Raw genomic sequence first — 18,524 nt, forward strand, 5'->3', positions numbered from 1 at the left:
AATCAGATTCATTAGGTATTCAAAGGGCCAATGATTCACGAGGAAAGAGGTGGTGGTGGTGGGTGTACCACAGAGATGTGTGTGTGTGTGTGTGTGTGTGTGTGTGTGTGTGTGTGTGTGGAGGGGGGATTGAATGTCCTCTCTTTCTCTCTCTCTCTCTACCATTTTTTCCCCTAAAACACTTATTGGTAGAACACTGGCAAGCTAGCTTCAATCGACTGTCCATTTACAACACTCTTGGACCCAATGAATCATGGCTTCTGTCGGCAAATGTGTTGGGTTTGCTACAACATGGTCTTGTCCAGGGTTCACTGGTCTGCTGGGAGACGAGTAAGCACACAGACAGCGGCAATAGGGGCAGCCGCGTCTGATAATAGCGTGCTGACGCGCAATACTGTGTTCTCTCGGCGGAGCAAAGGCTTACCATAATTCTCTGAGCAGGAAATGTTTTGTTGTGTGCAGGCCATCATTTTTCATGACCATTATTATGTCCGCCTGAAATATAGAACGCCACATTTGCTGACACAAAGAGTCACGGCAGGAAATAAAATGCCACAGCCTGAGCTTATATCCCATCACACAAGAACCCCCTTTGATAAGCCACAAAGTTTGTACTTTGTTGGAAATGTGAACTCTCATTGCCAGATCAGGGTTTTCCTCTAGAAACAGAGGTCCTGTAATATATATATATATATATATAGATATATACCAACAGACCTTTATAGAAATTCAGTGGCCATGGACTGAAGACATAGCCTAGCCTCGGTGTTGTAGCCCTGTTTAATATGACCTATTCTCAGATGAAATTGCAATAAGTAGCAAAAAGGGCATCTAGTTGCATTTATGCCCGAGTGCACTTCACATGGAGCCATCTGACCTTTTCAGATATACTGGAGCCTCTCGTCTCACACAGCACAGCAGCCCCTAGCAGGGCGGGGGAAGCCATCATCACGCCCCTTGCTGGAGGCATGCGCCTTGGTGTGGACTCTGTATGCATACATGCGTGATCCTGGAGAGGAGAGAAAGAGAAAAGAGAAAGAAGTAGAGAACCCCAGAGGAAGGCCATCATTCTCTCTCTCTATCTCTCTCTCTGTCTCTCTCTCCTTCTCTAACTCCTCACCTCTTTCTCAGTACAGAGCTGTTTCCACCGTTTCTCACTAGTCAGTGACCTTCAGAGTGTGCGTTTGGCTTTCTTGCTCCTGCTCTGGCATCGTAGCGCATCAGCTATGAGCGTGGCTCTCTCACCGACACTATTAGTGACAGGCCTGGTCCACCACCAGTTTGTTCATTTTGTTCTCTACCTGTTAAATTCATCACTCAACTTGGGATAAGTGATTACGTATTAATGTATGCTACCCCGAATTTGGGAAAGAATATTAATGACCTGTACGATGAGTCAAAAGGTGCTTGAAGGTATGAATGTGAATGAAACGAATGAATTTGGAATTGTAATGCTAGTTGCAAAACAACCAGCAGAGAGCACACAGAGGCTTTGACACACATATGTTACATAGAAATGAATAGGGAAGATAAAAAAAGGACGTATCAAATAAGGCTTGCCGATCATGCTCCTCAGTCTCTGTGTTTGACCCTGTGCCAGGCCGGGAAAGCGATGCTACATCCCTGGACCAGCAGGCTTCAGTATGGAGGATTAGGGATTCTCAAAGCGAGGGAGCGGAAGGAGCTGCCACCGAGCTCTGCCGCCAAAACCAAGCTCTAACTCCTCTCGTGGTTTCCCTCCAACCGCCCAGCTCAGCGCAGCAGCCATCGCCTCAGCTTTAGCGCTGATAGCAGGCCGCAGACGGCGCCGCGGTGCGGTTCATACAGTACAGCTGTCCGTCACGGTGGTAGCAGGAAATCAAGCCAATCCTACCCAGCTCTATTAGTGCCCACTGTCTGTACTTTCCTTGTCTCAGATACTTTGTATCTCTGGCAATAGTGGGCACTCACTGTGTCCCATGGGTTTTAGCGTCCTTGCTAACGGCCTCCTTACACCAAACAACTTTGACAAGATTTGGGAAAGATTGTTGAAAGATTGGAGTCTTTTGAGTAAAACTTGAATCGGGGGCATTAGTTAAAAGACTACAATCTTTCAAGAATCTTGTCAAAATTGTATAGTAAGTATATATACTCTTTTGATCCCATGAGGGAAATTTGGTCTCTGCATTTATCCCAATCCGTGAATTAGTGAAACACACAGTGAGGTGAAGCACACACTAATCCCGGCGCAGTGAGCTGCCTGCAACAACAGCGGTGCTCGGGGAGCAGTGAGGGGTTAGGTGCCTTGCTCAAGGGCACTTCAGCTGTGCCTACTGGTCGGGGTTTGAACCGGCAACCCTCCGGTTACAAGTCCGAAGTGCTAACCAGTAGGCCACGGCTGTTTGGTGTAAGGTGGCCATAACACGCTGACCTCTCAATCCGAGGTGCTGCAAGTCGCAGATTCAAGTCCGGGCAGGTGCTTAGGTCAAACACAAGTTGCATTGACAACTATTTAAACGGGAGTGTACCGTTTAACCTATGTTCCCCGCTTTATATGGGACCGGGGAACATAGGACCCTTTTTTAAAACCCTAACCATAACCCTAACCCCGAGCGGGGAACATAGGACCCGGGGAACATAGGGATGACCCCATTTAAACCAGCAAGGTTTTCTGTTTGTCTGTCAGTCTGACAGTGTATGACAACAATCAATTTTGTGGTGTGATCCAAAGACTCATAAAGACAAATGGAGAGGGATGATACATTGAGAATGTGCAGCAAACCCTTGAGTTAAGTAAGGGTTAAGAGTTAAGACTTACATTTAGCCATAACATAAAACATAACTCATTTTAGTGTACTGTACTACACTTCCATGGTTACTGTAGCCTATATTTAGCAAAGATGAAACTGTGGCCTCAGGCAAGTGCAGAATTCAGCCTTGATTTGCGTTGAATGCAGCTGGGTCTTAACATGTTACTGGACCCCTAACCCCTGTGAACCGTTTACCCTCCTTCTCTATTAGGCTGTAATTGCCATGCATCGCTGGCTAATTACAATACTTTTCTGAAACAATGTGTCAGCCCTCCGGTTTTTTAATGGTGGAATTATTAGAGCCGAGGTTATTCAGCAGGCTCCCCCGCTGAGTCTTGCAAATCAAGCTATTCATTTAGCTGAGCGATTTGTACTTTCAGCCCTGTCTCCGATCATTATATATTTAGTGTAATATTTGCTTTAGTTGACTAAATAGACCATTTGATAATTAAACAATTATGTCAGTGATTTCTGGGGCCTAGGCGGCACAGGGGGCCCTTAAGAGCAGCTGACTTTGGGAACGGACGCGGGCCACATATGGGCCACATTGGGGCCAGACTAGATTGGGGCTGTCAGCGGCTGCTAGGGTGGTAATAGAGAATTTGAGGACCTCCAACACAGAGCTTGAAGCATAAGCGGGTTCATTAAGTAATACAACAACAATTGGTTTCAGTGTTTAACATCTCCTAAAAGCACGACTGGAACGCAGTATGAAAGAGGTGGGAGGTGATTCTCAGATGGAAAAAAAGTAATTTGTCTTTGTGAAGTTTGCAATTGCTGTCAATTAAGACAAATAATACAAAATAATTAAAAAAAAACAGTCCTGTCAATAAAAAAAAAACAATCTGCAGGATTAGGATTTTAAAATATATTTTTAATGAATATTCATTATTTTCTTAATCATCGAAATAAGAAATCTATATAAGCTTGATTTGGACAAATAGATTTGTTGTGCTATCACAAAAACAACTCCATTACTGTTTTCATAACCAGTGCGATGTGCATGAATACAAATTATTATTATAAATTCTCCCTGACAAAACCCTTATCCTTAAACATGAACACAAACACGCCCGTTTGCCCATATGCCTCATGCAGATTCATATTTGACCTTGCTCTTCCTGTCAACGCCGAGTCAGATAAGCAGTAGGGTAAGATATACCTCCACCCTGCCTAATTTACAGTCTGCGTGTCTGCAGGGCTTTCACGTCTACCTTGCCACAGAGCCTCTTCATGCTCAGGGTCACTAGGCTCTCCAGGCTTCTGGACGTGATGCCTCGTTTCTCAAATAATGTCAATCTAAAGCTATGAGTATTCTCCACATTGGATAATGCTGTCTTGTAAAATCTGATGTGTCGATGTTCAACTTCAGAGAGTCCCGCTTGTGAGGTCTTTCAGGTGACACACCTGCGTGGTTACGAATTTTGCCCCATGTTTGTTGTGGTTTTGTCCTCACTGTTTTTGTGCACATAAACAGGTTTTCCAAAAAGGGCTTTGCAAATTTGCCGATCGCTACCCAGCAGCTGTGTGAAACATTGATGCCATTCTTGACACGGCCCTTGTGGACTATCCAAACCATGCTGTAGCGGCTAGTATAAATTTGGCCCGAAGCTCTAGTTTAGCATGATTGCTTGGACCTAATTCACTGTGGGCCAGTTACTGCCTACTGGGTGGTGTTTTTTTTCCGGGAGATGGGAGGTGGTGGGGAGGGCATGGTGGCGACTGTTGATCAGAGTGGTGCAGTGTGTGGCCGGACAGAGCAGCCGCTGAGAGAAAGACACCTCTGCAGCTTAAAAGGTTACAGCTTAGAGGCCAGAAATCAATTTAGGGAGTAACAGTGCTGAAGGTCGCCCCAACATCTGACACCACCGACTAGAGGAAAACACTGCAATGCTTGAGCAACATTTTCCATGTCAGTGGAGTATGAGAATTGTGTCTGGGGCAGCTGTGAGGTGACTGACAGGGTAAGGATGCAGGCCCATCGTTCACGGCATGGTCATACGTTGCTTTTCCACTGCATGGTATCTCCTCAACTCGCTTTGACTATTCTTTTTTTGGTTTTCCAGCAAAAACTGGTAGGCCTACCTGGTACTATTTTTGGTATCACCTCCATTGAGGTTCCAACGGAGCTGAGGCAATACCAAAAGGTGACGTGTCCTTGATTTTCTCCGTTGTTGATATTGTTATTAGGCTACTGTGTGTCTCGTGCCATGCTAGTTTCCTTCTGCGTCGCTATGGCACCCAGCAACATTAGGGTACTTTTGCAGTGGAAAAGGAAAACCTGGTACTTAAACCGAGTAGAGTTGAGTTCAGCACATGCAGTGGAAAAGCGACTATATGCTCTTTTCAAGAAGTCAGTGTATGTGTGGTTTTAAAGGGTTTTAAGTTAAGTTATTAACTTAATTAAATGTGCTTAACTATTAACATATACATGTGTTTATTGTAGGTTGTTAGCTAATGTTAAACAGTATTAGGCTAATTCAGTATGCATGCAGTATGTCTAGCCTACATGTATACAGCACATACATATGCATAGTATGTAAGGGTTTCATCGTTTGGACTGCACCCTGTTCATTTTAGTTGGACAATAAATATACATAGGAAAAAACATAACATCAAACAAAAAAAGCTACTGGCAGGTATAACCACACCAAAAAATCCCTCTGAATTGATGTGTAATATAGTCTAGTTTCCATAAATAATCACATTTACCAATTTTCATCTATTTACCACCTGAAGGTTGTCTTCACATCCATGAGGTCAGAGCACGTGCCAAGAGGCAATTCCACTCTGTTTAATTGACATTTTTAGTTAATGACACGCAATTAGACAAATGAGTGACTGAACCATCGGATGGAATCAAATGGGCCCGCAATAGATCTGGCTTTTTGAAAGCCAGCCCATTCCATTTGTGTGGTCGCATTAGCCGTCTGTCTGTGATGTCTCCGGTGTAGCCGCCCTAGCCAGAGGTGAGCGGGGAGGGTATGCTGACAGCCCTCTGTTTCTCCCAGGAGACTTGCAGATAAGGACTCGAGAAGGTTGAATCCTCCATTAACTTAAAGCGAGGTATCCTATCCCTCATCTGCATGCGCGGTGCTTCCACCAATGCGAAAGGGACACAGAGTTTAATGTCAAAGTAATTTTCCGTATTCCACTGGCTTGCCGCAGAAAAAAAAGAGAAAAGTGACGCCCTGAAAAGTGATCACTGCACAGGCCAGACGAGGCTGCACTGTCAATATGATGTGTGTTGGCATTTCCGCCAAAGCGATTGATATTAATCGTCGAGAATGTCGGTGCTTTTTTTATTCTTTTTCCTTTTTTTGGCGAAGGTTTTAGCATTCATTGGCATTGGATAAAAAGGCCAGTGAGTTGTAATGAATCTGCTGAATTGATTTACCCCTACGCAGGTACAGGCCCGTCTGTTGTTTGCATGTATGCCCGTTTAATGTAGACAGCCTGAGACACTCATCGTTTTCATGTAAGCTCCGCGAGGTAGATGACTCAGCCTCCGCTCTGCTGAATGAACACATTTGAAGAGGTCGACACAAACAAAGCGGTGGCATGCGAATGTCATTTCGCCTAATACTATTATGGGAATTACTAAGATCACCAATATCAAAAGGCAGGATCAAAGGTGTCATTGTTAAACTGCAGGAAGAAATAACGGGCGCGGATTCACTTGGAGTTACTCGGTGAACTGGCACGGCCCCTGCGGCAACACACGGCGACACAAGCCCACCCCGAAAACCATTTTCCAGTTGTAATTAGATTAAAATTACTGCAATTACATGTAGTTTTAACCTGTGGAGCTGAGTTAGTGGTGTTGCCAAAAGTGTTTTGCTTTGAGTTGCAGATGCATGCGAATCTGCTTTTATTTTTTTGTATTAGGAAACCAAAACAAACAGGACAGAAATGGCTCATCTGTTTTTTCCACTTTGACATGCAAGCCAAATCTGAATTGCATCTATTAGAAAAAAAAACAGATCGGTTAGGCACAAAAAAAATGCTACAGTGTATTGCAGTGGATGTGTTTATCATGAATGCCAGACATTTTCTCTAGAACATTCTGAAGCTCAGGGAAAGGAAAAAGGGGAGAAATAACAGACAAGCCTCAGGGATGAGTTGATGAGGGGCTTCTGACCCTGTTTATTGTGTCCAGTTCCCTGTGTCTAAAGCATCAGTCCACCAAGATAAACCCTTTACAGCACTTTAGCCATAGTGTTCAAGCCACTGACGGGCATCCACCCCTAAAGCCTGGTTAGAAATAGTAAGGCAACATCAAGCTGACTGCTCAAAGCTGTCAATGACTCACTCAGCGCCATAATGGGTACTGTCGAATAATCATTGCGCAGTTTACTACAAATGCCATTTATAATGACACTGGCAGCCCAGCGATTTACTTTGGCATTTAACATTTTATGTGTGTATGTTGTTTGTTGATAAGTATTTTTTTGCTCTTTTCTCTTAAGATTTTGGATGTTATTCCAAACTCTCACTCTTTCATGTGCAGCTTCCATTACAGTGGACAGATATTCAAACTTTTAAACCACATGATTTGTAATATTTACATACTGTAAAAGAATCACTTAAGACCCCCCTATATTGTTATATGATCATTATCTTCATTAATATTTACTACCCTGAGTCCCTGACATATATAACATCATAACAAGATCATATAGCATCAAGCAAAGCAGTGCTAGCTTGTCATTTCCATTCTGCTCTTGCTCACTAAAGACAGTGCGTAATACATCAACTTCTTATCAAGACTATGTTTGATAACAAGCTTAGTTACACTGGGTCTTTTGGTTTTGGAAGAAAGAAATAGGCTGAGGAGAAAAAGTTGAAACTGTGTTGCTAGATCCAGTCATCCGGAGGTAAAACACTGATAAATCTGATGAATACACTGTGCTTTTTAGCCAATTAGAGCAACCCTTTCCCCATGTTGGGAAACATGTTGGTAACCTGATTGACGGAGGTCTGTCAGTGCTGGTGGAGCTGTGTACACTGCACCGATGGGTTTACAAATGCTCATTCGGTCGGCTGGGTCTGCGGCCCTTGTTACGCTAGATGTGACATGAGGGCATTTGGAAACACGTAGGTGTAAACCGTACGTGCCAAGCCCGGAGTAGTCTGAGTTTAGATGCTGACAGCACGCATTTTCCCTCGTTGCACTGACTGTTTTTACACACCACCACCACCACTACCACCCACCCACTCCCTACCTGCCCCGAACTGCCTAGGGCATCGCCACTTGCTTTACACCTCACCTCATTAATTGTTCAGTGCGATAAATTATTTACTCAGCCTTGGCCACAGGTACGGCGGGACAACATCCACCAGAGGTGTCACATCCTGGCCTCCAAGAACCTTGTTTTTATGGAGTCCTTCACGTGGCCTTGAAAAGTCACTACATTCAATCACACGGACCATACACCACCTCCACAGCAAACACAGTCGCTCTTTTTAAAAAAGAGCCAGTCAATGAATGGGATTTAATTCACTTTGCTTTTGTGGATAGCGAGTTGAGTCTGTGAGTTGTATGACATTTTCATTAGGTGTTGGAGATCACAGCTCTCACAAGCTCTGACCTGGTCCTGATACGCTATAAAAATAGTTTATTAAAAACCGTGAGTTGTAATGCACTTTTTCCCTGTACTCCACTGTCCACAAATATAGACACTGGTAACTGAAGTAACACTTTATTTCAAAGTTTGCTTAGTTGAATGGTGACTGCCCACAGTGAGGTCAACACGTCCTCTCTCAAATGCTCTAACACTAGATTGTCAGCCTGCGTTCATTAAAAATAGTCTTACTCTTGCTGGCACTTCTTCCTGAGAGCGGTGAAATGGCATCTTTCCATGCTGCATTTGAACGCAAGCCATATAGGCTTCCAATGTCACAAATACAGCAGAGAGAGAGAAGAGAGAAAGAGATAGAGAGAAAGAGAGAGAGAAAGAGAGAGAGAGGGAGAGAGAGAGAGATGGTCTCAGCACATTAAAGAATGCTGACTATGTACACTCCTTAATTCATACCACAGAATGTATTTCTCAGAGGTTTTGGTGTTGCTTAATTCTACAAGATCAGAAACACATTTTAAAGTTTTTTTAAAGTAAATTTATCATCTTGTGCCCAGGGTATGTGGTGCCATGCTTGTTAGTTTACAATTAGATTCAATAGGTTTGGGCATACTATTGTCTCATGTTTGCATACATAAGTAATCTCCCACATAGTTCTGTAGTGAATATGGCATGTGCAGTAGCTATCAAAGATCTTAGAGTGGAGCGCATAGCACTCTAGAATCTTTGGTACAGTAGGTATTGTGAGCATCCAGAAGATTCCATCATGATGTATACCTTAAACGACATGAATACTAAATCAGGAAACATATACTGCTGGACAAGTGTACTATTCACAGTTATTTTGATTTTATTGTTTTAAATTTAATTGATAAAACGTTTATAAAGGCTGAGATATGAAGGGATGGAATAAATAAGATTGCCTGAAACTGATAGACATGCACTATTCATATAATAATATGCCCGTTTAATGATAAATGTATCTTATTAAACAATCCTAAAACTCACATGCAGACTAAATAATGAGAAACTAAGGCAAATGTTAATTAATGAATGATGTGGAAAGTGATAGGCATGGAATAATGCAAAGCATATTGTTACCCATCCTCGGATCTGACAGGCAATCGGAGTTGGAGGTCTGCTGGCCTAAGGCTCTGTTTGGACAGCTGCGGTCAGCTTGACGGCATTGCTTTCATGGTAGGGTGTCCGAGGGATGTTGGACAGCATCGGGAGGACGCTTGGCACTCTTCTCAGCTGGCAGCGGTTCAGCAAAGCATGAGAGGCTGCTGGCGAAGGTGTCTGGGCCACGCTGTGTTTTTATGCCTTGGAAAGTAGCAGTAGCCGTGCTGCATGCCCGGACTGTGGCCCACTTTCAAAGGCTTGGGTGTTAAGTCAGTCGGAGTTCACCTTCTCTCAGCTCGTTGGAGCCAGTCTTTGTCAGCTGGTGAATCTCAGCATGTCTTCGACCTTGCAGATACTTCATTCACAGTAGTGCTATTGTGACTGCTTTGTTCTCAATGACAAAAAGCCTACAGTGTATGAGAGGAGTGTCTGTGTGTGTGTGTGTGTGTGTGTGTGAATATGTGGGTGGTGAGGTAACATACCCAGGAGAGTGTAATTCCTGGGCCTTTATCAGCGAATAACGGAAGGTCACTGAGGTAAGATCCTAGTCAGATGGATTGCCTTTGATAACACCACATTCCAGCAGAGATACACATTGATACACTAGTAATACATTACCACCTACTGTAATACTACTAATTTATGTATTCATTAACAGTTCGGAAAATAATTGTTTGTAGGCTCAATATAATGTTGATTAGAGCTCTGGGAGGTTTGTTTACAACTATTTACCACCTCATTTCCTTCGTTCGGCAACTGAATAATACAAACATTTCAAAAAATGACATTGCTTTCCAAGTAAAGAAATAAGCATATACAGAGGAAGCTACAGTAAGTATGTGTAGAAAAACAGATATATCCTACCTAGATAACAGATCTATAACTTGTTTGCCGGGGGCATCAGCCAGCAGACCCTCCAGCAGCAGCCAGAATGCTAAAATTGCTCCCTGTCTGCCAGTGCACTGGGAGGGGTAGATATGTGCTTACAAACAGCCCATCTCCAAACAGCTGAGACCGTGTCAGCCTCGGAGGGCTCAGAACAGCGCTGTCTCCCGGCTCCTCCGCTTTGTTTTGCTTCTCAGATAGGATTTCTTTGTCTTTTAACTTACAGTTTGTGTCCAGAATATGATGAGTTGCTCTGTTACATGAGGTCAGTCACAGACAATTTGCCCCAGGGATGGTCTCTGTGTGGCAGAGAGACGGAGAGGGCGAGGGTAAGAAAAGAGAGAGGGAAAAAAAGAGAGAGAGCGAAAGAGAGATACTGCTGTGACCTCTTGTTGCGTTTAGCAAATGGACAGTCTCTCTCTCCCCCGCTATCTCTATCTCTCTCTCTGGTCGAGGACAAACCTCTCTATGGTTGGTTAGACTAATGACCTGAGGGACTGCCCCCCCCCCATCCACATCCATTCACACTCCCCCCTATTCCTCACCAGACGGTAGAAAATAGGTCTGCCAGACAGAACGGATGTTCTCAGGTCCACCGCGGCCCAGCAGCGCTAAGGAGAACACATTCATGAACCACTACACCGTACATGCCAAGCTCATTGCTGGCCGAGTCTGTGCAGAACACTTTGACTGCCTTCATAGGCTGGGATTGAAGGGGACCACTCAAATTTCAAACACATTTGCGATCTGCTCACAAAAAAAAAGCTTTGGTCAAAAGTTTACCACTGCTTCCTCCTGTGTGTGAATACATAACCACCACAGTCTTCGCCGTTAGCCAGAAAATCACACCGCAGGGTTTAAATTACTGAGGTGATTTCGCAATTAACGATGCCCCCCACCCGCTGAATAAGTTCTGTGGCACAGGAATATTACATTATTACAGCTGAAAAGTCTGTAAACGGAAACCTAAAAATAAATAAGAAATGCATAGTCTTATAATGGGATTTAAGGCTTATTTAGCCCTCGCAGGATAGACTCTATCCATTGGTATTCCTCTCATGAATTGGCAAACGTTTTCTGCTCTCAGCAAGGAGAATCTTATCATGGTGTCTGACTTTGTCAACACTATTAGATTTAGACACCATGGAGGAAGGCAAAGATTAATAACTTCCGTGTTGGGAGAAAATGGGAAGGAGGGGGTGAAGGCGTAAGAGAGATTAACGAGAGTCAAAAACAATGAATCTTCCATTAAACTGTTAAGTTCAACACCTATCCAGGATCCACGGCAGAATGCCAGTCCCATCACCTTTGGCAGGATGATATCTTTGTGTGTGTGTCTGTGTGTGTGTCTGTGTGTGTGTGTGTGTGTGTGTGTGCACCAGGATAAAAAGCATATGACCTTTTTTGTCGATGTATCCTTAACTAACAAAAAAAGCCCAGGGGATGTTGGTTTTAGTCTGAAAGTAGTTAGTAATCCAGGAGTGATGCCAGTAATGCAGGAGATTTGACACTGAAAAGAATAACAAGACTGTATTAAATATAAAAGTTAAAAGCCCCATACACCAATCTGTAAATTTCAGATGCTTGATCCCCTGTTAGCTTTTTTTTTTACATTCTTCTCCAAAAGGTTAAACTTAATTATGCGCTTGCCTTTGAGAAATGAGTTATACAGATGGTTTGAGCTATTAAGGAAATGGCCATTACGTCAAGTGCAGTAAGGATAATCAGTGGGAAATAAATATATATATAGATGGAAGCAGATGTCGTCGCAGGTACATGTAATGCTATTCCATTAACTGTCCAAGGCAAAAGAACAACAGTGAAAGTTCACACACGTAGTCACAAATAATTGGAAGAAGCATTTTGTTTTTTTCTGAATGACAAAGTTTTTTACCTTCAAACTCATTGGATCTGTTGTTTCTCTCTTTTTCTCCTCTCCCCCCCCCCCTCCAACCCTCCTCCACCCCCATCTCCCGACTCCTACCTCTTTTTGCACTTCCCAGAGGCTGCAACGAAAAACAAAGTGAAAGGTGAGTTATCTTTTCTGTCTTTCCGCTGACGTGATTTATGTCGAACATGGGTCCTATTAAACAATGTCCAGATCTAGCCCTTGTTTTATCTCCAGCTGCAGGCTGTCAGACATTAACATACAGTAACATTATGGAAGCAGCCTGGCAACCCCTGGGATGAATTGGCCTTGGGGTTATCCATGAGATATACTGTATCCATGTCCACCGCTTATAGCTTTTTAAAAGATTACCACTGCCCGTGACCTTGTGTCATTGGGTAGCTTTTAAACGTTTTCAGTAGGTAGCCATTTGTTGCATTTTTTTTAAAAAAGGGGGAGAGATCCTCCTGTCCAAGTCTGCCCTCAAACTCCACAAACTAATCTTGTCCTAGACTGTGAGTGATTAACACACATGTACGGACATACATGATATCACACACACACACACACACACACACACACACACACACACACACACACACACACACACACACACACACATATGCTTACATAAACACACACACACACACACACACACACACACACACACACACACACACACATATGCTTACATAAACACACACACACACACACACACACACACACACACACACACACACACACACACATATGCTCACACAAACACACACACACACACACACACAGACACACACACACACACACACACACACACACACATATGCTCAAACACACACACACACACACACACATCCAGCACAGGTGCGAGGTGAGAGACTCGACAGTGATGGACACAATGAGGACACACAAAATGGATGAGCCTGGCTAGTGGTTTTGGAGCTCCAGTGTGTTCTAATTAGGCTATGAGTAATTATTATGGCGCGTCAGCCATAGACTAATGGGAAATGGCGTTCTCTCCATCCTCTTGCTTTGCTCAACTCTGTCCTTTGTTTAATTAGGATAAGAATGTGTTATCTAAATGTGTATATATAGAAACAGGATGCATATGGGGTTCTTATGTAATGTTCTCAAACTGAAAAGTTGCCGATAAACTTAAGTAAGCCAAATCTGTTGTGGTAGTGCTTGTATCCCACCTACTGTATATCACTCTTGTTTCAAGACCTCAATATACAGATATGCTCCGCCATGTTATTAAGGCCACACTCTGGATGCAATATTTTTTTTTTCCCATACTGATCATATGCTCGTTTGGGGAACGGGAGCATATTTCTGCCCAGTTTCTTTAACCCTGGACACACATACACCAGAGAGACACGGTAGTGGCAGATAATGAAACAAACATCACATTCGACGATGACCCCCAGTTCCGTGACCCCGAGATGATAACCGAGGTCCCCCTCACCGCTCCTCTCCGGTTCCTCCATGAAATTGTGTCTTTAATGAAAGGAGAGAGCTTCTGGAGCTCACAGTCAGCACTAGGTGCCTCTGTGCACCACCAACATTTCATAGATTTATCTGCTTAACCATAAGATAACAGTAGTCCAAAACACACACATATTCTTATTCCTATCCAAAGACTAATAAAAGAGATATGATCTTAAGAAAAAAAGATGCATAAATTATGTTATTACTTTTTTGTCATCTGATGATAATCGTTGTATGGACCACAATTTTCTGTAGCAAATGTCAAATAAGCAATGTCAAATATTTTTAAAAATTGTTCTTGGGGTAAATAAAATAGCATGATATTTTGTTATACCCATTTAAACACAAAAAGTGAAGAATAGATCAAAAAAGGTTCTACTGGTCACAAAAGGATAAAGAAGAAGAAAAAAAACAAGACAATAACACTTCAGAAGTAACCATTTCAGGAGTGCCTTAAATGTTTAAAAGTGCAGCACCATTACAATTCTGCTGCTCTTCCTCTGGCCGATACATTTCTCCAGATGGTTTTTGTCACCATTGGTGCAATGGCCCTTTCTCTAATACGGGGAAAAAGCCACTTAAGGTCCTGTTTCTTTCTTTCTTTCTGCCTGTCTTTCTTTCTATAGTTCTTTCTTCCATCCATGCTCTCTCTATCTCTCTCTCTTTCGCTCTTTCCAAGTCGGGAAGTACATTGCCAGTTCTGCTGACTGAACCCCCCTGTGGCGGTAATTTACAGGGGGAGAATAGTGCACTGTTCCACCATTAAAGGCAGTGGTGTTGGGCTGTGCATTGGTGCAGGGCAGTTCACTCTCCGTCACACACACACACACACACACACACACACACACACACACACACACACACACACACACACACACACACTCAGACATACACTCACACATACACACACACACACACACACACACACACACACACACTCAGACATACACTCAGACATACACACACACACACACACACACACACACACACGCACACACTCAGACATATGTTGTCCCTTGTATGGCTGCTCTTCTCAAAAACACGTCACGTACACGTATGTCTGATGAGAGGCAGGTTATTGTGTGGTGCCACCACTGTTGTTACCACAGGAAGAGGTGTTATGGTGCTGCCTCTCTGTCTCAGCTGTGCCTGGGGGGGGTGGAAGCTCAGTGCATAATATGCCTGTAGCTCCAGTGATGGATGCACTCGGTTAGTGCAAGTTGTCCAGGCTGTCCAAACAGACGTTACCGGGGGAACGTTTTGATCGGATGTCACGGACCATTTTCAATAATCTAGCGTCTCCAGCTTTACTGCTTGGCAATTATAAATGCGGGGCCCCTTGTTGCCGAATGGCAGTTTGATGTGTACCACTGTAATGCCTGTAAGCATATCTCACACATTACAATTCATGCAAAAAACACTGTAGAGGCTATTTTGAAACATACCCCCCCCCCCCTCTCCCTTCCCAGGTTCATTTGTGTGCCTTTCTCCCCCTTTTTCCTCCTGAAGCTGAGATGAACCAAATCTATTTTTGACAAGTCATTAAGCTGGATTGATTTGCTATACAGTGGTCTTAGGCAACAGTAATCGACTGGTGGCGCTTAGCGTAATTACCTATGGATTTTCCTATATCTCTTCAAATTGAATTTCAAAAGACTGTCATAAAAGAACGTGGGGACAGTAAACAGCAAGGGCACCATTTTAAACCTGTCGCGTTTTTCAGGTGCACTCTGCAAACGAAAGAGGACTATTGTTGAGCAGCTGGCCTCTCCCAGGAGCCGTTAGTCAGAGCGCGCTAGCCGCCGCTGCCGTGTCCGATACGGACATGAACTATTAAGCTCACAAAAGCCATCACAGTACATTACCCTCCTGAAAGGTCAATGATCGCCATTATATATCAGATGACTAGGTCGAAATTAGCGTGATGCATTTGATGTTTAGATTTGCCAGGTTTGCTTTATCACATTGGGGAGGAATAGCATAAAATCAACATCAAAACAGGAGAGTCTGACAGGGTATACCTAGGAAAATGGGTCAGATCAACTCCTGCCGCGTGCTAATGCTGTGATAAGGATTGAAACTCCGTATCATAATCTGCCACAATCTTAACTGTTGTAATTGTTGATAAAGTCACTGTCTGCCTCTCAGTATCGTCTTTGGACTTTAACTTTGTACAAATTGCACTTAGCTTTGTAAATGATCTTTTATGTACACTGATCTGACTCTCGGCCAAATCTGTGGGCCATTGGGTGTCACTTGCCTCTCTCCTTACCTTTAGGTCAATTTGGATCGAGGAGTCTGCCAAGTGACTCTCTTAATGCAAATGTTATGGGCATTTAAATCCAAGAAAAACCCCAAACATGAGCTCTTTTCAGATCTAAGCTTGCATGGTACCAGAGGCATTGAGCATGGTGGTGGGTACCTCTTGTGACCCCCATCGGAGATGAGATGTGGCCTTTGAAAGGTGTGCCGCGGGGGTGTGTGTGTGGGGGTTGGGGTGTTAGGGGGTATTTGGGGATGAGAGACAGGCAGCTGAGTGCCATGAACCAGAATTTTTAAGGAGCGTCAGAGCGCAATTGGATTTAGCAAGAGTCCTTTAATCCGGCCCCGATGCTTGAGAAGCCTCAGCCACGGAGTCATGAACAAGCACATCCCAGAGGCAGATCCTGCTCAGCGAATGCCTCCTGGACTGGTGTGTGTGTGTGTGTGTGTGTGTGTAGGGGGTGGGGGGATGGTGTGGGGAGCTTTCCATCTTAAATATGGACTTTGGCCATTGTCTGTCTCAAAGTGTCCTGAAAATGATTCCACATACGTGGACTCCAGGGATGCCGTGAGCAACCCATTCTCTCCCAGGTTGCGCTAAGTGTTACTTGCAGCCCGCAGTCCTAATTAAGTCTAACGTGTCTGCAGTCGCCCTGGCAAAAAATAAATAAATATAAACTCAAGCTCTGTTCCCAAAACATGCAGGCAAATAGGCCATTCTCAGCTCACACTGAGTTAGCCAATTAATTAAGGCTTGTCATGTAGCTGCATTAGCTGTGATTAATATTTAGATTGTCAAAAGTCAGTGCCTCTTTTCTCAATTTGCCCCTCTTTCTCTTTTTGTTCCCTTTTCTTGTCTTCTGCCTTCCTCTCGACCCATTTGTATGATGTGTATGTTTTGACCTTTATGTCAGAGGTGCACAAAGAGAACCGGGTCAATTGTTTTCACGAGGGGAGAGAGTCCTTACTGTCTTGTGAGCAACATCCCCTTCATGTTCTTGAATGCATTAGTTGCTGTAGATGTTCTGTGTGGTGGGACTACATCTAGCTGGTTAGAGGCAGAGCCAGCGTAGGCTTGAGATGCCAGATCTGATCATAATCAGTGTCAGTACATAGTGTAAGACACAAACACACACACACACACACACACACACACACACACACACACACACACACACACACACAATAGACAACAGTGTATATTGGTTTATTTAGCACATGCTTTTAACCACAGAGACCACAGTGCAGGTATGTAATCTATAGTATTTGTTGCTATATTGAACCAATGGCCTTGATGTCATTGCTCTACTGCTGGGGGGGTATTCCATCAACGTCCTTTAATGAAAGCGGTGCTTAACAGAAAAAGGCTGTACCAATTAAAATATTGTAGACTTTCACTTGAGGCTCAAGCCATCCCATTAATGAAAGCTAGCTGCTTCTAGCCTTCGTTTATTCAAGAGAGGCTTAGGTCCACTCTCATTTTTGCTGGTGTACAAGTAGAAAAGTAGCCTAAAACAGTACATTGACAAAAAGAGGATATACATTGTAAAAGTGGGGGATTTCAATTTGATTTACAAGCGCTATCTACAGGAGTTTATTTGAAAATCATAAAATCAAGAAAAAAAAGAGAAAAAAGAAATGAGACTTTCACACTTTGGCTAAATAAAATAGTTTACTTTAAATTATAGTGATCATAAATTAAATGATGATTAATGTAAATGACGTTTCATAACGTCTGCCATAAAATCTATCACAGTTATACCAAAGTGTTCATGATATTAGATTACCAGATATGCCATGAAGCAGGCTACAGTTTCTCATTTTATATTTAATCTTGACTTCACAACACACAATTGATTTGACAGTCATGAACAATCATCACGACTTGAACCGTTTTTAGTCATGAGGCTATATAGAGAAATATAGCCTACCTGGCCTGCATGAATTAGATTTAATCAAGTAGCTACTGGCATATAGTTTTGAGTGGCACTGAAAGGCTACTGCTACTTTGCTTGAACCCTTATCAATAGAACCGTCATTTTCAGAATATTAGCCAAAAACATTGTTTTTGCCAACTTTCTTCAGTTATGAAGTGGGCTATACATGGAAATGCATTTCTTTTATTCATTCTTCTATATGATTGAAGCACAATCTGATTCTGATTCACTGGGCTATAGGGCACTGCAGTTGACACACAGGTGCGATTAATACATGGTTTTGTTTTCCTTACTTTGCAAAAGTAAAGAAAGGAGGGGGGGTGTCCATTAAAGAGCATAAATACGTAATAATGCTACAGTCTAGACTAACAGTACACTTTTTAAGGCCAGGATATGCTACAGTACCATGTCCAAGATTTAAGTGGGATTTGAATCTGAGCCTGACCGAGGCCAATTTATTACAAGTGGTGTTGTGAGCCCTCCACACAGGATTGTATCAAGATTTCTAGAATCACAGACATGCTAAGTTTTTTTTAATAATCAGTATATTTTCATAAATTCTGAGGAACTTCATTAA

General features: G+C 43.1%; 1 protein-coding gene across 1 annotated transcript in view; it reads left to right on the forward strand.

Moving 5' to 3' along the window:
* cadm2b (cell adhesion molecule 2b) overlaps positions 1-18,524 on the forward strand; it is a 135,714-nt gene that overhangs the window by 78,538 nt on the left and 38,652 nt on the right. Inside the window, 1 exon segment of the mRNA XM_076281537.1 lies at positions 12,379-12,405. Coding sequence (XP_076137652.1) covers positions 12,379-12,405 — 27 coding nt within the window.

This window comes from Alosa pseudoharengus, unplaced genomic scaffold, assembly GCF_046254945.1.
Source record: "Alosa pseudoharengus isolate Yale_2024_CS ecotype anadromous, Long Island Sound unplaced genomic scaffold, YU_APseudo_1.1 YU_APseudo_1.1_scf_13, whole genome shotgun sequence".
NCBI lineage: Eukaryota > Metazoa > Chordata > Actinopteri > Clupeiformes > Clupeidae > Alosa > Alosa pseudoharengus.